Source organism: Equus caballus, chromosome 5 (assembly GCF_041296265.1).
Source record: "Equus caballus isolate H_3958 breed thoroughbred chromosome 5, TB-T2T, whole genome shotgun sequence".
Taxonomy (NCBI): domain Eukaryota; kingdom Metazoa; phylum Chordata; class Mammalia; order Perissodactyla; family Equidae; genus Equus; species Equus caballus.
In genome coordinates, this window is record NC_091688.1 from 46,862,552 (window position 1) to 46,886,630 (window position 24,079).

Consider the following 24,079-nt stretch of genomic DNA (forward strand, 5'->3'; position numbering starts at 1 on the left):
TTGTTACCAGCTCATTTCACTACCTTTCCTGTCACAGCACAGCTTCATAACACTGAATGAGCATGCAGTAACTTAAGATTACAATATAAATGACTCCAAAGGGGTAAAGGAGATAAGTCTGTAAATGGGATGGGAAAGATTTAAGGACTTGAACCATGCTCCAAATTATTGTGAGTGGTGCAACAAAGAGTTAGTGACCATCTTCTAGAAGAGCAGGGAAACTTCCTATCAAGGGCCATGGACTTATAGAAAACAGACTAGTTTAAGGCCTCATTAGGAAGAGAATCATAAAAGAAATGATCTCACCTACTTAAAAAAAAAAGACATTGTCAAAAGTAGTAAAAATTAGTCTCAAGAACAATATCTGAGCATCAGCAAGTCCTATAGCTTTATTTGCAAAATAGATCCCAAAGCTGACCACTTCTCAATGTTTCCATGGCCACAGTCTTAATCCTGCATGGCTTACTCCACTTCCACTCTTCCCCCTCTCCAAAATCACTTTCTACAGAGCAGTGAGAATTACCTGGTTTTAAATTTTAGATCATATTATTATTGTGTTTTGATTTATACTTTTCCTTTTTTCTCCTCCTTTCTTGTCTTGTTTTTGACTAAGTTTTTGTCTTGTTTTGTTATTTTAATTCCCTTTTTCTCCTCTTTTGGTTCAGAAATAACACACTATTTTTTTCCATTATTTTGGTGCCTACCCTTACAATGCATTCTTAAATCTTAATCTTAATTAAAGCATAAATCCAATCAATTTTGACGTATTTCTCCCAAACAATATGAGAACCTCAGACAGTTTTAATTACATTCATCCTGTTTTATGTTATTATTGTATTTTTTACTGCCAGACACATTTTAAAAATACAGTAATTGTTTAGATTTAGCCACACAATTTTCTTTTTTTACCATTTCTTCTCCCATCTTAATATATCCTTCTTTGCTCAAAATCATTCTCTCTGTAGTAAATCTTTTTAACAGTTCTTTTGATGAGGATTTATTGGTGGTAAATTCCTTCAGGTTTTGGTTTGTTTGAAATGTTTTATTTATTTTTAATTCTGGAATAATATTTTAACTGAGTATAGAAGTCAAGGTTGACAATTATTATCTCTCAGCTTATCAGACCTATACCACAACTGTTTGGAATAAAACAGAGACAAGATCACTCTGCAACCACAAAAATAAGCAAACATCCCCTCTTCTAACAAGAGTAATTGCTGCTTTTTTGCTGTTGTTTTAACCAATTTCAGCTCCAATCCCTCTTTAATCCTCCCACCTCCTAGATAAAAATTTAGGCACCCAATCATTGAAATGCCCTTGCTTCTTGACACTATTCAATCCAAAACTGGCCCTCACAATTCTGAACTCTAGTTCAGAATCATCCAACAGAAACCCAAACTCTATAAGAGGTTCCTCCTAACTTTCCCTTATTGAAATGGCCCCATAATTCCACTGCAGCATTCTCTTCCTTGCTGTAGTAAGTCAAACAAACCCAACTTTTTTGAATACAGGTTTGTTCCCAGTGGTGTTTGGCCCATGGGCTTTCACAAGGACCATGGTCAAATTGCTCCAATAACCTCAAAGGGCCCACAGATGACTTCTGACTTTAAAATGTCATTACGGAAATTTTCAAACATTTACCAAAAAAAGAGACTAGTATAGTGAATCCCTATGTATCCATTATCCAGTTTCAACAATTATCATGTTTCATCATTACCCCCACCCACTTCTCCCCTGTCTTGGATTATTTGGAAGCAAATCCCAGCTATCCTATCTTTTTATCTGCAAATATTTCAAGATATGTCTCTAAAAGATAAGCACTTGTTTTTTTAAAAGTACCCTTTATTGCATCAACAACTTTAACAATAATTTCTTATAAATCGCCAAGTATCCAGTAAGCGTTCATCAGCATTCAAATTTCCCCAATTGTCTCATAATTTTTTTTTCCTTGATTTAGGATCCAATAAAGTCCATCCTCTCCAGCTGTTTGATGTGTCTATAAGTTCCCTCTCTATCTTCTTTTCTTTCCCCTGTTTATTTGCTGAAGAACCCAGATCATTTGTCCTGTAGCATATTCCTACAGTTTGGATTTGCACCTCTGATACCTCTGAGGTATCATTTGATGTCTCTTGTGTTTCCCGTAAATTAGTAATTAGCTCTAGTCTAGAAGTTGATCAGATTCAGACTGCAAGGCTACTTCATAGGTGGAATTGTGTACTTCACCTATGATCAGAAGAACATAATGTTTGTCTCTCCTTTTGTGATGGATAACAGCCATTGTTGATCGTTGCCTAGATACCTTAATTCATTAGGAGTTACAAAATGTTGATATTCTAATTATGCCATTCCTTCTTCATTCATTTGCTGGAAAACTTCTATAAAGAGAAACTTTCCTCGTCTTGAATTACTACAGGAAAAAATAGGATAAACGCTTGATTCTTTCCAATTACTAGCAGTTTTCAAAATAATGAGTTGATCCTCTAGCATTCTCCAACAATGACCAACGAGTTTGTATTTTTAACTATCATTGTGAACTCACAGTTTGAATATATTGGATATGTTTAAATCCATCACAGAGATTATCCTTTTTTTTTTTTTTAAGATTTTATTTTCCCTTTTTCTCCCCAAAACCCCTTGGTACATAGTTGTATATTTTAGTTGTGAGTCCTTCTAGTTGGTGCATGTGGGATGCTGCCTCATCATGGCTTGACGAGTGGTGCCATGTCCGAGCCCAGGATCCAAACTGGCAAAACCCTGAGCTGCTGAAGCGGAGCACGTGAACTTAACCACTAGGCCACAGGGCCAGGCCCAGAAATTATCCATTTTGACATTCAACTTGTCCCATCTTTGGCCAGGCGGAACTATTCTAGTTGCTTCTGAGTCTTTTTGATACACTCCTAATAGTCTTTGAAAGCTTCCTTGTTTATCTTGGACAATTCTTGCCCCATACTTGAAATTTCTCCAAGGAGTTCCTGTTAGCAAGAAAGGGCATTTAGATAGCTCAGTTTGGACACTAGGGGCGTTCACTGCTACTGGGTTATTGTTTCTAGGCCTTTGCAGGATAAAGCTAGAAAATGTTTTAGGACAAAATACAGTTTAAATTCAGAATTATACAGTTTTCAGTTGACTTCTTCAATCAGAAATCTGTATCTCTTTTTTCTAAACCAAAAATCCAAGTTCATAAAGATAGTAACATTATTACTCATTTGTTCTATCCCACAATCTACCCACAATACTTTCAAAACAACAATAACAACACTACCACCAACAATATGACTACTTTAAAATATTTTTGCATTTCTTTTTGTCCTAAGAGTGTATCCCATTTGGGATGTCATAGTCAAATTATTGTGCTTTAAAGTCACTTGAATAGTTTGGTTGGGGGCATTTTACATTTTTGTAAAAAAAGCCCTTGTGATATGGCCTCAGGTGGTCGAGAAAAAACTAAGTTTGTCATATATATATATGCAACAAACAGTTTTTTCTCATATATATACAAAATAAAGGGAAGAGTACTGTGTGGGCCTCTAGATTTTGAATTAAATGTAGAGTCAATTAATGCAGATCCCTTACTGACACTGTTTGGAATCAGCCCTTGTGTTAATTTCACTTGGCAAGTACTAAGAGATGATGATCCCAGACGCTTATGGCTGCAAAAATATGACATGGCTAAATTCCTTGGTTGCAATATCTTTAAAGGTCACAAGATTATGTTACTCCACAAAAGTATCTTTCTGAATCTCTTTTTCTCTCAGTTTCTCTCTCCAAGTCCCCCTCCCCTGTGGATTAGTAACTTACAAAAAAATTCTATTTCTATTATTTCTTCACCTCTTTGCCCTTGCTAGCCTCCTCCCCCAGCAACTCAGGGGCTTTTTACTGCTTATTGGTGAGAGTGAGGGAAGGGGAATTGCTGTATAAACTAAGGGGATGAAAATGGAGGATAGGGGGATAGACAGCTGCAAGGATCTGAGCTGGTAGACTGAAACAAACCCTCATCCTAAACAACTCAGAGCTCAGATTTCTTCTCTGGACAGCTGGCTTTTTTAGTCCTTCTGAAATACTCTGCAAAAATGGGGGAGGGGCTGTGAACTGCCTCTGCTATGGACCTTATTTAAAGTCAGCTACCTCCTAGATATGTTCTGTAGAAACTAAATGCAATATACAATACAGCAGGGATGAGGATGAACAAAAGGTATACAATTGCCCACCCTAATTTTTAAAGGCCAGGAGCTCATTATTGACAATGCTGGAGGGCTGCCTGGAGTAGGCAGTGACTAGAGTCATATAAGCTAGAACTGGCTATCTGACTTCCCTGTAATATTTTTGTCTCCCCTCCCCCACTTGGCACCCTATACTCCATATTCTTTCTAATCTTCCTACCCTCCCGACTCCCCCACAGTCCCACACCCTACCCCCACCAACACTCCTGGAATTTTGGACTTAGCTATTTTTAAAACAGTCAACTCAGTAGCCACCTCCCTCCCCCGCTCAGCTGTCCAGTACTCCGGCCAGCCATATACTCTCCCTTCCCCCCATACCAGACCTTCTCTGGCTCCCTGACCTCAGTGAGATTGCAGCCGGTCTGAGGACCTGGGGGAGACATGGAGAAAGAGACGGGGGATCCCCTGGCTGGAGCTGACCAACAGAGTAGGCAGTCATGGCTGGAGAATTGGATATCAGTTTGACTTCTGGAAACAGTAAGTGAAAATGAAATTGCAGTTCCTTTAATAAGCTTTTGGATTGAAGTTAGACTTTCATAAAATTACGACACATATGTGGATGTCCCTGGTCCAAAAGCTAGGATCTCTTCCATACTAAGGCATCTCAATTTCATTTCTCTTTCTGTCTTATTTCTTTCTGGACTCTGGCCCCTGGCCATTTGAAGTTTAATCCTCAGTCTCTCCTTAAGTAGACTTTGCTCACTCCTTACCTTGTTACCTCAAGACTTCTGATGAAATCTGCTTCTTTACAAGGAGTTTCCCACAACCTTTATTCTGTGGTTTTCTCACCAAGGCCAAACATAACCTCAGATGATTAGTCACTGATACCCTTCTACCCTGCCCCTCCTTAGCAGTGCCCTTCACATTGGACTTCCAATGGAGGCTACTCCTTGTAAATGACTTCTCCTCATAACTTTAGTCCCACCATCCTATTCTCCCTCTTGCATGACTCTTCCCCCAAGCACATCCTTACCCCAAGACAGGAGAGCCCCTCTCCAAGCCCTCTCCTCATCAAAAGACTGAGAACTTCTGAATTTGCAAAGGGAAGATTAATGAAAAGAGTGGTTCTTAAATCAGGTTTGGAAAATTCAAGAACTGTTGAGTCAGAACAAACAAACACTGATTTGCATGCTTGGTTTGCATCCCTTTATTCCATGAGAGAGAGGGATTATAATTGCAGCTCTTTAGAGTAGATGAAAGAGATTGGTTTCCTTTTCATTTGAATACTGATGTTCTAGAGAGAGGATGGGTATTCCACCCTTACTCCTTCTTGCTGAAAATTCTGACAAAAAGGAGAAAAAGAAATGAATGACCCCTGGAGGGTGTCCCCTCCTGATGGGGAGGGGCAAATAAGAGATATGTTTCTGAAGTATTTTCAGATCCTAATTCTATTGGGGAGCCCACTAAAATGACTGGGATCTGATCTATCCCTATGATTCCTCCTTTTTTGATATTTCTGCTGTTTGGTAGTTCAGATGTGGCAATCCAGTGGACTCTGCTCCCTGAGTCCACTCAACCTTCCTTCCACTCCCACCTAGGGGTATTGCATAAGGGACCTGAAAGTGGCCACAAGAGGAGGGCACAGAGGCTTAACAGCCACACTTACAGTCTGGGGAGCCCTTTTCTCCCCAAACTCCAGTCTGCTCATTCTTTTCTTAATCTCCCCAGATCCTCTTCACATCATCCTGAACAACCTCCAACTCTTCTCTCTCCCCATGCCCAGACAAATTTCTTTTTTCAGTCCCTTACAGGACGTCCAGTCAAAATTCACTAGGTAGGAGGGTCATCAGCTGGAAAGAACCGGAGCATGGGGGGACCTGGCTGGATAGGTATGGGGGATCCAGGACAGTCCCCTAGTCCCCGGTCCCCCCTTGGCAGTCCCCCAACTCTAAGCACTCTCACTCTCCTGCTGCTCCTCTGTGGACATGGTAAGGAAGGGCTAGGGAAGGGTTTGGGGAATCTAGAGGGTAGGCTGCTATGTAGGGTGGGCATGTGAGCATGTGTGAGTGAGAAGAGATGGATGCTGAGGAGTCTCCGTCATTTGCATCACTCTTAAATGGGTATATTTTGTTTCCCATTCATCTTGGCGAAGGGTACTGGGAAAGTCCTTGATGATGGGAAGAAGAGATATAGCCAGCTTACACATTTTTAGCAAGACTGAGCGAGGACACGACTAGGAAGGGGCGGGGGGGGGGGGGTGGGGGGGGGGAGGTGGGGACTGGAGAAGGCCTTCAGCTGGGTTTTAGGAATGGCTGGAATCCCCTGATGAGATTTGGGAGAGCATACTCAAATGGAGCAGGGATCTGGGGACCACCTCACAATCCTCTCCTTTCTGTCCTCAGCTCATTCTCAATGCAAGATCCTCCGCTGCAATGCTGAGTATGTATCGTCCACCCTGAACCTTAGGGGTGGGGGTTCATCAGGAGCGCTTCGAGGAGGAGGAGGAGGAGGAGGCCGGGGTGGAGGGGTGGGCTCCATCGGCCTCTGTCGAGCCCTCCGTTCCTACGCGCTCTGCACTCGGCGCACTGCCCGCACCTGCCGCGGGGACCTCGCCTTCCATTCGGCTGTGCACGGCATCGAAGACTTGATGATCCAGCACAACTGCTCCCGCCAAGGCCCCACGGCCCCTCCCCCACCCCGAGGCCCAGCCCTTCCAGGCGCGGGCCCCATCCGCTCCTCTGGCCCCCCAGCCCCGGACCCCTGTGACTATGAAGGCCGGTTTTCCCGGCTGCACGGTCGTCCCCCCAGCTTCTTGCATTGCGCCTCCTTCGGGGACCCCCACGTGCGCAGCTTCCACCACCATTTTCACACGTGCCGTGTCCAAGGAGCTTGGCCCCTGCTGGATAATGACTTCCTTTTCGTCCAGGCCACCAGCTCTCCCGTGGCATCGGGAGCCAACGCCACCACCACCCGGAAGGTGAGGGACTCACCCCAGGTGGTAACCATCCCATTCCCGCTATTCCCTAGCAATGCTTCCTATTCCCTTTCTTCCTCAATCGCCCCCACATTTTGAATCACTCCTTCCTACCAAACACTTACTCCTGTAAATCACTTTTCCTTGGTGCGAATTTCACTCAAATGCAGAAAACACTGAAGAGAAAGCTAGAGAGACAAAAGCTGAAGAGCCCTGGGTTGAGGAGTTACAGCAGGGAAACTTATCCTTCTCCTGTGGGAGTTGCTGAGATTGAGAACAAAAAGGAGAGAGAAGGGTTGACCAGGGATGAGGCAATATTGCAACATAAAGAGAAGAAGGGATCAAGGGGTGAGAGCCATAATAAGCCTTGTATCTCTGCCAGGATCATATCCCTGTCTATGTATGAGGCCTAATTGAGGGAAGGGAGGTGGGATTCACTGAGCCCAAAATGAACTGTTTTCCCTCTTTCCCTCACAGCTCACCATTATATTTAAGAACATGCAGGAATGCATTGATCAGAAGGTCTACCAGGCTGAGGTGGGCAATCTTCCTGCAGCCTTTGAAGATGGTTCTATCAATGGAGGTGACCGACCTGGGGGCTCAAGTTTGTCCATTCAAACAGCTAACCTTGGAAGCCATGTGGAGATCCGAGCTTCCTATATTGGCACAACTATAATCATTCGGCAGACAGCTGGGCAACTCTCCTTCTCCATCAAAGTAGCAGAGGATGTAGCCAGGGCCTTCTCAGCTGAGCAGGACCTGCAGCTCTGTGTTGGGGGGTGCCCCCCAAGTCAACGACTCTCTCCCTCAGAGCGCAATCGTCGGGGAGCTATAACCATTGATATTGCCAGACAGCTGTGCAAGAAAGGGCTGCCAGTTGAAGACGCTTACTTCCATTCCTGTGTCTTTGATGTTTTAATCTCTGGTGACCCCAACTTTACTGTGGCAGCTCAGGCAGCTCTGGAGGATGCCAGAGCCTTCCTGCCAGACTTAGAAAACCTGCACCTCTTCCCCTCAGATGCCGGAGTTCCTCTTTCCTCAGCAAGCCTCCTAGCCCCACTCCTTTCTGGGCTCTTTGTTCTGTGGCTTTGCATTCAATAACTAGGCCAGCAATCCTATGACTAGTTTAGAAATGATTTGGGGATAGAGATTGGCAGGGAAGAACATAGAGAATCACTGAAGGAAATAGTGGGGACTAGGGAGACACATGAAACAATGACATTTATCCAGAATCAGATAAGGCTGCAGTCCAGGGTGGAAATGATGACAGAGTAAGGATTCTGGGCAAGGTTTCTGCATTCCAGACCTCTGTAGGGGCTCTTCACCAATTTTCCCAGTCCCATTTATAGTAAATGAATTGTTCCAGACCATCTACTCTTGAGATCACCCCTCAAGCTTAGAGTTTATAGGGGTCCTGATTATGCATAGAAAACTTAAGGGTTGAGACTTCTGAGAGGGGAGAACTGAAAGAGGAAGACATGACCATTACCCATAAGAAACTCAAAATCTAACGCCATTTTCTCTTAGAAGATGGAAAGAGGGGGAAATGATCAAGGAAAAGAATCTATTTGATGAATATATGTGGGTAGGATGTGTTCTGCTTTCTTGGTTCAGAAATGAAGTGAGGGTTGTCTGGATCTTAGATGAAGGGAATCTCTGCCTTTGGAGAATGGCACAGAGAGGAAAGAAGCTATCATCCCCACCCCTAACCACTCTGTTATTAAAGCTATGAATTCTTCACATCCTCCTCTGTTGCCTGTGTTGAATCTCTTTACAGATGCTTGAAATGGAGTAAAGGATTTGTGTTCACTCCACTGAAAGAGGGCTCAGAAGTAGCAAATATTGTTTGTGCCCTCAGGAAGTTTACATGCTATTAGGGAGACAAAAGTGACCCACATGAAGGAGTGATGTGTGTAATCAGCCATTAAATTCTATGGTACCATGAATTCAGATTGGCAGATGGTTGATAAGAACTCGAGAAATAATAAGTAATAAGTACAGGAGATGGGTTTTGAAGTGACCTTTGAAGACTGGGTACAATTTGAATTGTTAAGGACCTTCTAGGCAATGGAAACTATCTGGAGTTATGCATAGATTCACTGAGGAAACCAGCAAAACTCAAATGAAGCAGACAAGAAGTAACAGAATAGAAGGGTAGATGGGCAGAGGCCAGATTATGAAGCACCTTGAAAGGGGGTCCAAGGAGTTTAAATTCAATTAACAGCTAACATTTATTGAGAGCTTAAAACCTGCCAGGCAATGTTCTAAACACTGTTAAATTATTAATTCATTTAATCTTTACAACTGTCTATGGAAGGTAATATTCTTATTTCTATTCTTATATAAAGAAACCGAGGTACAGGAAGATTAAGCAACTCACCCACAGTCACACAGCTAATGAACAATAGAGCCAGGAACTGAACCCAGGCAGATCAGCACCTGAGCTAACATCTGTTGCAAATCATTTTTTTTTCCTCTTCTCCCCAAAGCCCTCCCGTACATAGTTAGTTGTAGGTCCTTCTGGATCTGCTATGTGGGATGCCGCCTCAGCATGGCCTGAGGAGCAGGGCTAGGTCCACCCCCAGGATCCCGCCCAAGCAGAGCAAGCAAACTTAACCACTTGGGCCAGGCCCTCCAGAACCTTAACTCTTAATCACTACAATACTGTCAAGGAAACAGAGCCATTAAAGATTTTGGTTGTGGAGCTGGGCAAGAAAGGGGTGCTGCAGCAGTGGCTGCCACTACAAGAGCTACTTTCTTCTTCTGTCATACGAAACCCAGAAGGGAGAGCTGGTGGGGGGCGGGGGCGGGGAATTTGAAGGAATCTAGTTTGCCGAAGAAAAGACAGGGAATAGAAACTGTTGTAGTCTAGGATGTTCTAAAGTAACAGTGCCACACTGAACAAAATGATGAAGGAGGTAACTTTTATATTCAGTATTTTCCCCTTTTTTCTGGTCTCAGTCTCCCCCTTCAGGTACCCAATATCTAGAGCCTGCCCTCCCTGATGTAATCATGTATTAACCCTTATCTTCCCCTACTTCTCTCAGCCTCACTCACGGGACCATACTCCCCAAGAACAGAAATACATACACACTGGTCAGTGCTTACCAGACAGGTGTCCTCTCTGACTGCCATTTCAAATTTCTCTTGCAATTCTTCATGCCCGTATCCCTCCTCTCCATCTCCTCTAAGGACCACAGCCACTCTGACATTTCCTCAAAGCACAGTCTCTGTACTTTATGAAATGACAGTTTGATAATAAGAAAACAATCTGGTCTAATGGAGGAAAAATATCCAGGGCTGCCCCTTCACTTACAGATAACACAGGCCTTTTAACTCAAAACATCTTTTTCAGAAACTGCTTGTTATATTGATTCTCTTAATTCAAAAGAGTAACTTTATTCCTCAAGTGTGGGAATTTCAAGTAATGATTTCATGGCCAACTGGTGAATGAGGTTCTTTTATGGCACCTGTCATGTAACAATGTTTCCTTTGCCCAAACTTAGGGTTAGCCCTATTAGCAATGAAGTATTTAAAAATGTATGGCTTAAAATAAGCACAAGAATAGATGCTCAACATCATTACTCATTAGTGAAGTGCAAATCAAATTAAAACCACAATGTGAACACACTACACATGTACTAGAATATGGTCAAAAAGATTGCCCATATCAAGTGCCAGCAAGATGTGAAGCTCTCACATGCTGCAGATGGGAATGTAAAACAGTACAACCACTTTCTAAAATGGTTTGGCAGCTTCTTTAAAAGTTAAGCATACACTTACCATACAAGCTAAACATTCCACTCCCAAGCATTGACCCAAGAGAAATGATAACATGTGTCTGCACGAAGACTTGAATATAAATGTTCATAACCGTTTTGTCTGTAATAACCAAAAACTGGAAATTGGAAACAACCCATTAACAGGCAAATGGATATACCAATTGTGGTAAATCCATACAAGAGAATACTACTCAGCAATAAAATGAAATAAATCGATATACACAACAACGTGACAAATCTCGAAATAATAATGCAAGTGAAAGAAAATAACAACAAAAAAGAGAACATACTGTTTGCTTCCATTTACATAAAATTATAGAAAATGCAAACTAATACATAGTGGAAGTGAAGAGATCAATGGTTGCCTGGAGATGGGCAGAGAGAGAGAGGGATGGTTTACAAAGAGGCATGAGGAAACTTTTGGGAGCAACATATTCATTATCTTGATTGTGGCAGCAATTTCATGGGTACACATTTGTCAAAACCCATGAAGTTATACACTTTAAATATGTGTAGTTTATCATACATCGAGTATACCCAATAAAGCTGACATTGTAAAAAAATGAATAGCCCACCTTTCCCTCTTCCTTTGGTGGATCAAAGGCTTAGAATCACCATAGCATAAAAAAGAACAATAGAACAGACTTTCCTTCTTCTAGGAAAACACAGAAAAGAAGAGGATGATGGGGCAAGGGAAGAGAATATGTAACGAGTTTATATTCTCTCCTCTACTCCTATCACAAGGACCATATTCCTTCCTCCAAATTGTCACTCTCAAGGTCAGAGACCATAGAAAGGACATTTTCTGGTTTAAAAATATCAACCCTGTGCCTCATAATTTTCTCATTCCACTCCACTAACAGACAGCAGGTGGCGTTGGTGACTAAAAAGAATTACTTAGTGAGGATGGGGCAAGTCTCCAAGGAAAAGAAAATTAATTTCTTAGATTATCTGATATGTTGATCATTTGAGAGAAAATATTAATAAGCATTTGACAGAATTTGCATTTCTGAAATAAACTGAAGATAGGTGCATAGTAAACTAAATAAATTATTATAACTTCACAACAAACAAAGGGTTGTTCAAGACATAAAAATATCAAAATACACTACTTGGCTCTACAATAGATATTATTTACACGGTGATAATAAAGTAAACACTGACTATCAATTTAGCCAAAATTGCGATATAACTGTATTGGGAGGATAAGTAAAGAGGAAAGGGAGGGTAGAGATACAATGTGATGTAAGATGCTTAAAATTTCAATTACTTTAACAAAAAAAGAGTAGATATGTCTAATATTTCTAAATTAAGAAAATAAGAAACACATAATTTAGAAGTATGAAGTAAATACCAGATGAAAAGTTGGAAGACACTATCTCAGTAGAGGGACTTAAGAACTGCTGTTTTTTTGTGTAAACATTAAATATTATGTGATTTTAACTACATTATACTACATTACTTTGACTTAAAAAAGAGAGGGCATTTCTACCTTGGCCAGTCCTGAGCTTTTCCCCTTAACTTCCTGGACTTGTGACCACCTCAACCATTTCTCAGATCCACTCAACCCCTCCCTACCCGCTTCACTCTACCTTCTAACTCCACGGCAAGTTCCTTCCTACATTTCTTCTCAAGGAAACAGACAATTTCCACCGTCCAGTAATTATCGTTCTCAAGATGAGTGCCAAGAAACTGCACCAGCACTAAGGAAAGAAAAGAAGGCAGAACTTTAGAAAATAAAAGCCTTCCTCAATTTTTCTGCCTACTCCCAAACCAAATTATTCATTATCCTCCCAACAATTGATAGGAAGAACTAAATTACATATGTTTCCTGAGATAAAATTTGTGTGTAAATGGAAGATGGGCTTTGAGAAAGTGAAAGAGAAATCAGGAAGGATAACTAGATTCTGCCTCTACTACAAGGCTATTTCGGAACTATTCTTTGCTATTGGTTCAAAGAACCAATATTTTTAAGATCAAGGGTTTCGTGTAATCAGTCTTTGATACAGCACTTTTCTTCTACTCTTACCTCTGAGGAACTAGGTAAGTCAAATTTTTAAAAAGTTAATCAGCCTCTGCATTCTGCTCTCCCACCCCACCTCACCCAGCCAAGAAGTGAAAGGCCTTTTGTTAAAAATATAGCGTCTGAAACAAAATGTTCTGCCATGGTTTTATTTTTCTCTTTATGGAGGTCACTGCCCTGCATCTACCACAACCAAGCCTAAAACCTGAAGGGGATACCATCAGTGTTGGAGAAGAAACCAAAATCAGAAGGATGAGCAATGGGATGGACAACATATGCCACACATTAGCTGATCAGGTGAAAATAATCGTATGGATTGATTTTGACCCTTCTTTAGAATTTCTGAAGCACCTAAACTATGCCTAAGGCACAAAACAATGTGGTTCCTACTTTCAGGGAGCTGAGTTTAGTGGGAAGGAATAGACAGATAAACAGATAATTACAAGATAAATGATCTATATTCTTAACATACAGAAGTATGTTCAACATGCTGTAGGAATACAAAGAAGGTGACAATTAAATCTGCTTGTAGAAATCACAGAAATTTTTACAAAGGAGATGACTTTTTTTTTTAAGGATCAGAGATGCTCTAGTGGAAAGATCTTTGACCATAAATCAGATGAAGTTTACCCTAGTTGTGTGAACTTGGGCAAGTCACTTGAGCTCTCTGAATCGCAATATTCCTTTCTACAAAATATCTGCCGGCCTATATAGTGAGGATCAAATGTTTGTGCAATTGCTTTATAATACACATGTATAGTTAGCTCTATGGACACTATAAACTGCTATTAACAAAGAAAGTATTGTTAAATGTCAGTCTGGATAAAAAACAGAAAACTGTTTTAATATGTAGTTTCTTACTCTCAGTCATGAACACCATATTGCTTCCTCTGCTCCTTTCTTCTCATGATTAAAGAATCATTTTCACCACTCAGGGGAGCAGTATGGGTCAAGTTTCAGGTCTCAGAAAAATTTCTGTGTGCTTGAGACAATTCTTGGACTTAAGGGTCTTGATAGTACATTAATTTACCCAGTGGGTGGCAGGGCTGAGCCAAATGGATTACTGAATTGTGTAAGAAAGAATTTCTCAGAAAAGGGGAAGTTGGACTAAGCACACAATGTCCTGTCTCCCTCATGCTTATAAACATCAACACAGTCCAATTTTCCCCTCTTGGAAAAACAAACCATCACTTCTCACCACTTTACCATCCTTGTTCTGATACATACCTTGGGCCATAGGCTTTCAGGAGGGACTGGTTATACACATTACAGGATGGCAGAAGGAACTGATGTTGAGGTTTAAAATCAAACACTGCTAAGAAACAGTACGAGGTTCTGATTAGTGGCATATTCTACCCCAGAGACATACCCGAATCTATCAATTCAATCTACACTTAATAACATATTTACTCTATGAAATGTACTATGCTAGATGCTATGAAGAATACAAAGATTAAAAAAAAAAAAAGGTGGTAGCTCTGCCCTCTAGGAATTCATTATCTAGGAGAGAAAAGGGAATTTACATTTAAGTTCTATATGAGAAATATAAACAACGTGCTATGGAGTATTCAAAAGAGAATGAAATCCTATTTGGTTGTAAGGTGAAAGATGAAAGGATTGGGAATCAAGAAAGTTTCAAAGAGGAAAAATTATTTGGCTATCTGCTGAAGAGTGGGTAGGATTTCAAAAAGCAGAGATGAGAAGGATGGTCAGGCATTCCAGGTAGAGAGAAAAGCATAAGCAAAGGCACAAAGGCAGAGAAGGATATATTAGAGGAACACCAAGTACTCAGGTTTGGCTGAGGTATAGGGTACATACATGAGGAAGTAGTGGGAAATGAGACGGGAAAGTCTGGTTGAGGCCAATTTGTGAAGGCTTTAAATGCTAGGTTGAAGCATTTGAATTCGATTCAGTCAGCAACAGGTTTTGGAGTATCACAGGAACAGACTGGAACTCAATTTTGTTAGATTAATCTAGTCATGGTCTATAGATTATAGCAGAATGATCAGTTAAAAGCTATTAAAATAATCTAGACAAAAGTAAAAAGGTGGCAGTGGAATAAAAGATACCAGAGTGGTGGCAGTGGAATAAAAGATAGGGGATAGATTCAAGAAACACTGGAAAGATGGCCTCTACAGAATTTGGCAGTTGATTGGATGTGAGGAAGGTCAGAGAGGAAGAAATCAAAGGCAATTCCTGGATTTTAAGCCTTGACAACTGGGGGAACGTATAACGGTTCCATTAAAAGAAACTAGGGGAAGAACTGAGTTTGAGCACAGAGGGAAGATTATGAATTCCACACTGGACACGTTGAATTTGAGATGCCAGCTGGAACTGGGGAGACAGGCTAAAGGTATAGTACAGATTTTACATAAGTGATGTACAGATGGGCAAACTGAAGAGCAAAGCTTAAAGAAAGAAAAGGAGATGACCGAGGACAAGCCCTTGAGAACAGGTTTCACGGGGCAGAGAAAAAAGGAATTGCTAGCAAAGAAGAAAAGAATAAAGTCCAAAAGTCAAGATGAATGTGTAAATGTTAAAAAGATGGCAGTTTCCAAATTATATAGGAACCAAGGAGAATAAGGCCTAAAAAACCACTCTTGTTTCCACTGGAAACCTTAAAGAAGACTTTCAGTGGTACCAAAAGCTAGACTACAAAGGGGCAAGGTTAGATAACAGACTAAGCCAGTATAAGCTATTCTCTTAAGAAATTTGATAGTAAAGGAAAGAAAGCAGACAGAGTGATACCATGAGAAGGGAAATAAGATTTTTTTTTAATATAATAAAGCAACTTTAAGAAATATCCTAAATGAGTCTGCAATAGTTCCGAACAAATTAATCCATCTCCTCTTCTCATCTTTCCCTGAAATTGGGCAACTCCTAGATTTCATTCTTTCCTCAACATAGCAGAAAAGTAGACCCCAATAAATATGAAATGTGGGCTTTCAGATGAGGAATTTTTAATAATTAAAGCTAAGCTAAGCTCACAAAGCATCCTAGAGACAAGAACTCTAGATTAAGTACTAAGAATCCTGGGTTTCTGCTGGAGAGTGGCTCCTGCAGTTACTACCTATTTGCCCCAGGGCAAGTCACTTAACTAAAATAAGGAAACTGGTTTTTAAAAAAAGACTGCTAGAGTTGCCTTTAACTCTAAAATTTTATGAGTCTTGCCCCAAATCCTTTACAGTGAAGATCAAACAAGATATGTGTGTAAAAGCACCAAGAGGCAGGACAACATATTACAAAGAGTACAGACTTTAGATCAGACAGGACTGGGTTCAAGATCTTACTGTATTTACAAAAATCTGTGACCTCAGGCAAATTACTTAACTTTCTGAGCATGACTTAATCAACCCTGAGTCACAGGGTTATTGTGAGAATTAAATGAAATGATCTAACCTTAAATCCTTTCTGGAACAAGATGACAGATGAACTTATAAATAAAATAGCATTGAGGTAATTATGTGAAGGGCTTTGGTCCATTATAGGTACTCAATAAATGACAAAAAAAAGTCACTCTGAATTCTAAGATGCTATACAATTATTAATATATTCTTATTTATCTATGACTTGGAGGCATACACACAGCTGAGCAGTCTTGAATTCCACACTCCCTTTTGACCTTTATTTGCCCCTAAACTAATATTCTCTAAGGGAAAATGGGAACTGGCTGATGGATAAGGCTAAAGGGAAATTTACAGAGTGGAGGTGACACAAGGATTAAAAGGACAAAGAAAGGGGGGTGTTTTGCATTAGGAACTGTAAGTCTTTAGAGTTTTAAATATTTTTTAGGCCCAAGGCTAAGGAAAAGAGAAATGCAACCAGCTCCTTGTCTGACTGGCAACAGAGTGCTGAGGCCACTTCCCTCCCTGAAAGCTTTGGCTTTACTGAACCAACTCCAGTAAAGTGAACAATCATCACTTGGTTTCCTATTGGCACTGGGATTGAAGAGGGTAGGGAAGGAGCAGATAAAGATGACCTAACTTGCAAAACTCTTGGACTTAGCCCTATTTTGTTGTTCCTCTTGAGCCTGCCCTTTTTCCCCCTGCACCCCACAAGTGCTTGTACACCGTTTTCAGAACAGGAATTTACAAGATTTTTTCTTCCTTCCACTCAGGAACTGGGAAAGAAAAATGAGGGGGCAGATTTTTATCAGCATACCGGGTTATAAGGTGAAAGGTCGTAAACAACTCTGTCCAGGAGGGCTCTATTTCAGAACACTCCTTGGCTACAGGCCTGGTAGGCAGCTGCTTGCTGCCAAAGCTAAATAGTTTTTTGGCATTTAAGGGAACCCAGGCATAACACAGAGCAAACAAGTAATCTGTACTGAGTTCTGCAAAATGGGAAAGAAAGAAGAAACCACAGCCTGTAAGATGAACTTAAAGCAAAAGAGTATTAACATTTTTAAAACCTCAAAAATTCAGCCCTTCATAGATGGGCCCAAATAAACATCAGCATTCCAAGATGTCCCAAATCAACACCACTCGGACCTATTACTACCCAACTCTCCTCCTGCCCCCTCAAAATTTATGTAGTCACATATCACACACTGTTTAACAACATTGGTTCATGTATTTCTTTGTAAACATTTTGATGTTTCATATTTACACTTTCATACCCACCAAACTAAAGGTGTCCCAGAAGCCACAATTTCAAATTTTTTAAATTACTGTAGTGAGAGTCCCACCTTCCCTGCTCCTGATAATTTAATCAATATTGTTGACCGACTGAAAACAACTCCAGCCTTGTCGGTTAACTTTCTAGAACAGGGTGCTGCCTCAAACCCACACACGCTAAGGATCAACATGTTCCCCTTTTTGTTCCTAGGGGTTGGTGCTGTGTGTGCATATGTTTTCCAACAGAGTCTGAATGCCTGTTTCTTGAGCTTGCTTAATATTGGGGTTAAGATGTAACTTGTCAGCCTTAAAGTGTCAATCCAGTTAGGGTGTATGAGGAAGGAAGAAGGATCCTTAACAGCAACGAATAGCCTTCTTTTTGCTGAGAGTAACATTTCTGTATATTTTAGTACTTCTATTTACTTCCCCATTTCACTCTTGGGAACATTATCTTCCTCTTTTCAGCAGAAGAAATGAAGTAATAATCTCCTGATACCCCAACATCGAGATGGGAGGGGCCCAGGAATCAAAGCAAAAGGGGAAGAATCCCAGTATCTCTGCATACAAGTTTTTCTTATTCCATTTATAAATAATTCCTCAGGACTCAGCTCCCAAGTCAGCTCATGGCCAGCTCAGGAAAAACCCATCTGACAAACAGCCAAATGACAACAAAGAATCGGGGTCCCTTTTAACTTGAATGTATAGTGTTCTTGTGACCCTTCTGTCTTCTCTTTCCTTTCTTACCGATTTTGAAACAACGTAAGAAAAAATTTTTAAAGATAAGGAAATTCTTCCTTCAAATAAGAATACAGCCATCTCTTCGCTGACACTTTGGTTATAAACGTGAGAACTTTCCTGCTTTTAACTAACTTGAAGGCTGTGAGGAGTGTAGACAACAGATTTAGGCATGTACCTTTGATTTGGTGAGGTGGTGAGGGGCTAAAGATGGAACAGAGTAACTCAGGCACAAAGAGAAAAGAGTGAAGCATCCTTTTTTTTTCCCTTTCTCCTTTCCTGGATAGCAGGGAAGGAGTGCGAGCCTCAAGAACACACCTTCCTCAAGAGGTAATGAGGTAACTGGGAGAACACAGTGTTCCCCAACTTGGCAGGTGGAAACTGAAGAGATGAGGGAATAAGCAACACGATGTGAACACGCCCTTACTATTTCCGTTCCAGAAAACAGAATGGAGGGAACAGGGGCTGACGAACAGCACAGGCACACAGCCCAAGAGAAAGGGAGGGAGAAGGCCGATCAGTCCCACATACTCGCTTTCCAATGACGACTGAACAGAGATTTAAAACTTGTGACATATTCTCCTTTGCGTTACAGCCATCAGGTTTGTTCATTTGTTCTAACAGAGATGAGGGACAAAGGGGTTCTGCCCGAACAGTAACACCAGCACTCCCTGTCCTCCGCCCCCATCCTAAAGTATTCTTGGAGCCATGGGATTGTTTTTCACACGACTTGCGACTTGTGAGCTGGAAATAAACGGTCGCCTCTAAATTAATTGCTCTGGCTAAGGTTCGGCACAAAATTCCCTCATAAGCACATTTTCCGTTTACCTCAAAACACCGCTCCCAGCCCAAAAGCATCCGCACCCGCCCTTCGACGGCCAATGGCCCTGAACAAATTTTAGGATCAGCGAGGCCCCTCTTCCTTTGGGCCGCAGGGAAGCCGCTCCGAAGCCCCTCCGCCCCCTCCTCCCAGCCAGGCGGCGGTGCACAACAACCTCCCCGCTGCTCCAGGAGCACACCGTGTCCACGCGCCGCTGAGACCTCGCTGATTGGTTGAGCTCCTGGTAAACAAGCACCAGGCAGCCAATGGGAGGGTTGTGCACGAGGGCAGCACGAGCCTCCGGCCTAGCGCTCGCGTGGCCCTCCCCGCCCGGGCTACTATATAGAGCTGTTTCCGGCTCCCAGTTTAAACTATCCTTTTCTTTCAGCGGATCTCGTACGCTTCTCTGTCCCGCTGAGGTCGGAGCTCTTCTCCAGCTGTTGGAGGAAAGAAAGCTAAAAGCACATTTTTTCTCTCGAAATCCCTTCGCATAAGGAGCAGTTTACGTTGTTTGGACATCTTTTCAAAAATTTAGTATAGATTTGAAGAGTGAAATAATACTAATTTATTGCAAAGGGGTTTTGTTTTTCCCCCGTTTCTAACTCTTGACCCAACGCAGCGCAACCATGGTGATGTTCAAGAAGATCAAGTCTTTCGAGGTGGTCTTTAACGACCCTGACAAGGTGTTCGGCTGTGGGGAGAAGGTGGCTGGCCGGGTGATAGTGGAGGTGTGTGAAGTCACTCGAGTGAAAGCTGTCAGAATCCTGGCTTGCGGAGTGGCCAAAGTCGTCTGGATGCAGGGATCCCAGCAGTGCAAACAGACCTCGGAGTACCTGCGCTACGAAGACACGCTTCTCCTGGAAGACCAGCCAGCAGGTGAGTGGCCCAGTTGTTCTTTGCCAGAGGGTGAAAGCTGATTTGAGACGAATAAATGAAGCCTGTACTGTGTTCTAAGTTGCTTGGGTTGAGTGGTTTGGATTTTGTGTTTTGTTTTTTCCTTTTTAGTTGTAATTTGCGAAGTCCCCTACCCCCCAAAATAAAAGGATGATGTGTACAATTTTTTTTGGTGCTGTGTTCTGAAGGTGATCCCGAGGAATGTTATCTTAGCTATTTAAAGATTTTCTGTATGCATATGTTGCTTATTGTTTCTTGCTTCCTGTTTGAGATGTTAGTAGTTTAACTGTCCTGGTTGAGTCATTCAGCATTGCCGGGCTTCACAACTTTTTGTCCAACAAAATGCATCAGAATTCCTCATTTAAAAACATGAGATGAAAATGGGGGGTAATACAGTGCTCTTACCTGCTGCCCAAGAATTCCTTATCACACAGATGCATCTAATAGCTGCTCACTTTTGTCTCCTTTCAGGTGAGAATGAGATGGTGATCATGAGACCTGGAAACAGATATGAGTACAAGTTCGGCTTTGAGCTTCCTGAGGGGTAGGTATCAGCTAAATGCATCTTTGGACTGTTGGAGCTCCAAAAATTTTTCACTCCTTTGATCCCTTATTGTTTAGGGAGAGGATTTTTAAGTTTTCGTTTTTCTTGACACAGGCCTCTGGGAACATCCTTCAAAGGAAAGTATGGGTGTGTAGACTACTGGGTGAAGGCTTTTCTTGATCGCCCCAGCCAGCCCACTCAAGAGACAAAGAAAAACTTTGAAGTGATGGATCTAGTGGATGTCAATACCCCAGATTTATTGGTGAGGTTTATTTTAAGATTCTATTCTGGGTCTCAGGGATAAGTCAAATGTCTTGGGCATTAGATTGAAGCACCTTAGGGAATCAAGTCCTAAGTCACCAAGGCGGGGAGGGAAAGCTGCCTACTCCAGCTAAGGGGTGGAGAAAGAAGCAGAGAAAGGATCTCTAGAAGTTCTCAAAATATTTCCCCATCTCTCCCCATAGGTACCTGTGTCTGCTAAAAAGGAGAAGAAAGTTTCCTGCATGTTCATTCCTGATGGGCGAGTGTCTGTCTCTGCCAGAATTGACAGAAAAGGATTTTGTGAAGGTAAAAACCTAGTGCTTAAGATGGTACATTGATGAAACAGGAATGTGGGCTTGGGGGTGAGAGTAGGGGACAAGAACAGAAGAAAAGTCGTTAACTGTACTGAGCATTAGTTTTCCATCTTCATTACTAGGTGACGAGATTTCCATCCATGCTGACTTTGAGAATACGTGTTCCCGCATCGTGATCCCCAAAGCTGCCATTGTAGCCCGCCACACTTACCTTGCCAATGGCCAAACCAAGGTGTTGACGGAGAAGCTGTCATCAGTCAGAGGCAATCATATTATCTCAGGAACCTGTGCATCATGGCGTGGTAAGAGCCTTCGTGTGCAGAAGATCAGGCCTTCTATCCTGGGCTGCAACATCCTTCGAGTTGAATACTTCTTACTGGTGAGTGAGTGGGGTTGGAGAGAGAAATTGCTCATCTGTCAAAATAATAATAGTGGTGTTTTTCTCCAGATCTTTAGTCTAACAACAAATTGCCATCTTTTTTTCTAGATCTATGTTAGCATCCCTGGTTCCAAGAAGGTCATTCTTGACCTGCCCCTGGTTATTGGCAGCAGGTCAGGTCTGAGCAGCCGGACATCCAGCATGGCCAGCCAAACCAGCTCTGAGATGAGTTGGGTAGATCTAAACATCCCTGATACTCCGGAAGGTGAGCCAGACTTAGTGTCTTTTCTTCTCCTCTGGTCTGCTTGGGTTTGTAAAACTGAGATGGTCAGGCATTTATTGGCCAAGCTTCTTATCGGCCAAGCTTCTTATCCCCATACTTTCTCTCTCTAGCTCCTCCTTGCTACATGGATATCATTCCTGAAGATCACCTGTTGGAGAGCCCCACCACTCCTCTGTTAGATGACACAGATAGTCCTCAAGATAGCCCTATTTTTATGTATGCTCCTGAGTTCAAGTTCATGCCACCACCTACTTATACTGAGGTGAGAATTGTCGTATTACCACTACGTTTGTCCTAAGCCTTCAGTAGCACGTTGACTTGGAGGGATTGCTGAACTGAGTTGTTGTTTTCCTGCTTACTCAGACTAAAATGGTCTTTTCTTTTTTCCTCCCAGGTGGATCCCGGTGTCCTCAACAACAATGTCCAGTGAGCATGTGGAAGAAAAGAAGCAGCTGTACCTACTTGTTTCTTTCCGCCTTTCTTCCTGAACTCTTACTTTTTGAAAGACTCAATGGTCTCTTAAGTGGGGTGTGGGTCCACCCCAGCCTCTGACTCGCAAGTGTAGGAGGTGATCAGTAGGTGATCTCCTGGGTCTTAAAGGGTGCATACTCGTTCTCAGCCAGCAAGATGATGTGGTATGGGGGTGTTTGCTGTGGACGGGTTTAAAAACATATTAGAAAAAACTCAGGCCCATCCCGTTTTCTCAGATCTTGAAAATTGAGGCTTTTTCAGTACTTTTGAATAAGGGGTAGAAATAGCCTCCTGGTGTAGTTTTCCCAAGGTTTTTTGGAAGGGGTTACAGATCGTTACAACTTTGGTGCCATGTGGAGCAGAGCCAATTTAGCAAACTAGGAAAATGAGAAGGAAAAAATCATGGCCAAAACTTTGGGAAAAGGAAGTTCTTAAAATCATTGTTGCCCTTTGTTTTTACACTTAAAGAAAAAAAAAAAACTTACAGAGGTGATGTGGTTTGGAGAGAGTTTCCCATGTGAATTAAAGGGAGGAAGCTCTAAGGTTTAATTTGGCTTAAAGCAGTAGTACCTATGCCCCACTAAAGGTCTTAAAAGCCATTCTAGAGCCAATAGCACTGTGTTCTCCTGTTATGAGCATGTTTCATATGGGAGAAGGTGTTTTTCTTTTCATGGGACTCTTTGGAATAGATTCTGAGGTGATGTTCTTAGCACTTTAATTCCTATCAGACTTTTTGGGGTTTTTTTTTCCTATCTCAAATGTAAGCTACAACTGGTCTACTATGTCTCTAGGGGTAAGCACAATGACGAAAGTAAGTATTACTCTGTTTTTGAGACTTCATCCCAGTGTGCAAAATTCTGTCATTGTGATACTCTAATTATGTGAGAAGGGTTGCTGCTATCAGCCTTGCCCACTGTGATTTCTGCAAATGCAAGGAGGAACTCTGGATCAAGATGGTCCAGCACTACGATCAGAGCCTCCAGACGCTGCCATGAGAAACTAGGGGGCAGGTGTCCACGAAGGCTCCCAGGGCTCCCTTCCTGCCCATTGTTAGGAGACAGGGATGTTGACAGCTCCTCTCACTGCAGCCGCTAGCACTTGGTCAGTCACCCTCAGCCTTAGCACTTTGTTCACTGTCCTGTGTCAGAGCACTGAGCTCGCCACCCTTTTCTGAGAAAGTATGTGGGCTGAAGGTGGTTTTATTTTTTGTTTTTTAATTGTATATCTTTTTGTATAATAAAAGCTATATTTTGTACTTAACCAGATATATTTTCACCCCAGGTGGGGATATTCTTTGTAAAAAAAATAAAAATAAAATTAAAGTTTTTTTAACTGCGAAACTGCTTGTTTTCTTGTCTGAGATGGTATTGGAGAAATTATTAGAAAGTATGCCTAAGGGAGCTTTTTCCCTATTTCACGATTCATGTTCTTGAAAACCCTGTAGAGAGAACATGCCCTATTGACTAATGAATACAGGCAGGGGGAGGGGGTGTCGGAGGGTGAAGAGGGAGAGAATTTGAACTAACTTTAGTCTTTTTTCCAATTCAGTAAAAAACTGGTGGGATCTTATGGTAGTCTAAGGTAGTTTTCTACATCCATAATCAATCACTAAATTCCTTCAGTTTTGGTATGCACAAGCTTTTTTTTTTTTTAATGAGCTCTTGAAGTACAGGGAAATAAGATTCTTGAGGACATTTGGAAGGAAAGGGTTATGCTTCCATATTTTATAATTTGGTTTTATCACAGGAAGTTTTTCCCAGTGTAAACTTGGTTTATTTGCAATAAGAAGCAAGATGATGATAATCAGGGGTTAAGGATTTAGT

At 41.7% G+C, this 24,079-nt stretch overlaps 2 protein-coding genes across 3 annotated transcripts; both read left to right on the forward strand.

Moving 5' to 3' along the window:
* Window positions 1–4,436: 4,436 nt before the first annotated feature.
* HJV (hemojuvelin BMP co-receptor) lies at window positions 4,437–8,881 on the forward strand. 2 transcript variants are annotated; one of them, XM_023641295.2, is made up of 4 exons: window positions 4,437–4,697; window positions 5,962–6,148; window positions 6,563–7,137; window positions 7,612–8,881. In XM_023641295.2, the coding sequence occupies exons 2-4, from the start codon at window positions 6,028–6,030 to the stop codon at window positions 8,233–8,235; spliced, it is 1,320 nt and encodes a 439-aa protein (XP_023497063.1). In that variant the 5' UTR covers window positions 4,437–4,697; window positions 5,962–6,027; the 3' UTR covers window positions 8,236–8,881. The 2 variants fall into 2 exon arrangements, with proteins under 2 accessions (XP_023497063.1, XP_023497064.1); XM_023641296.2 differs by lacking the exon at window positions 5,962–6,148 and having other exon boundaries at window positions 4,458–4,697.
* A 10,269-nt stretch (window positions 8,882–19,150) lies between these two features.
* On the forward strand, window positions 19,151–23,596 carry TXNIP (thioredoxin interacting protein). Its single transcript, XM_023641298.2, has 8 exons — window positions 19,151–19,986; window positions 20,476–20,548; window positions 20,663–20,810; window positions 21,013–21,115; window positions 21,246–21,502; window positions 21,611–21,767; window positions 21,896–22,047; window positions 22,180–23,596. The coding sequence occupies exons 1-8, from the start codon at window positions 19,737–19,739 to the stop codon at window positions 22,213–22,215; spliced, it is 1,176 nt and encodes a 391-aa protein (XP_023497066.1). The 5' UTR covers window positions 19,151–19,736; the 3' UTR covers window positions 22,216–23,596.
* The last annotated feature ends 483 nt before the right edge of the window (window positions 23,597–24,079 follow it).

Coding starts and splice junctions, on each gene's coding strand:
- TXNIP (XM_023641298.2), top strand. CDS start 19,737: ATGGTGATGTTCAAGAAGATCAAGTCTTTCGAGGTGGTCTTTAACGAC. Junction 20,811..21,012: donor TCAATACCCCAGATTTATTG/GTGAGGTTTATT, acceptor CTCTCCCCATAG/GTACCTGTGTCTGCTAAAAA. Junction 21,768..21,895: donor CATCCCTGATACTCCGGAAG/GTGAGCCAGACT, acceptor TTCTCTCTCTAG/CTCCTCCTTGCTACATGGAT.
- HJV (XM_023641295.2), top strand. CDS start 6,028: ATGGGGGGACCTGGCTGGATAGGTATGGGGGATCCAGGACAGTCCCCT. Junction 6,149..6,562: donor GCTGCTCCTCTGTGGACATG/GTAAGGAAGGGC, acceptor TTCTGTCCTCAG/CTCATTCTCAATGCAAGATC. Junction 7,138..7,611: donor ACGCCACCACCACCCGGAAG/GTGAGGGACTCA, acceptor TTTCCCTCACAG/CTCACCATTATATTTAAGAA.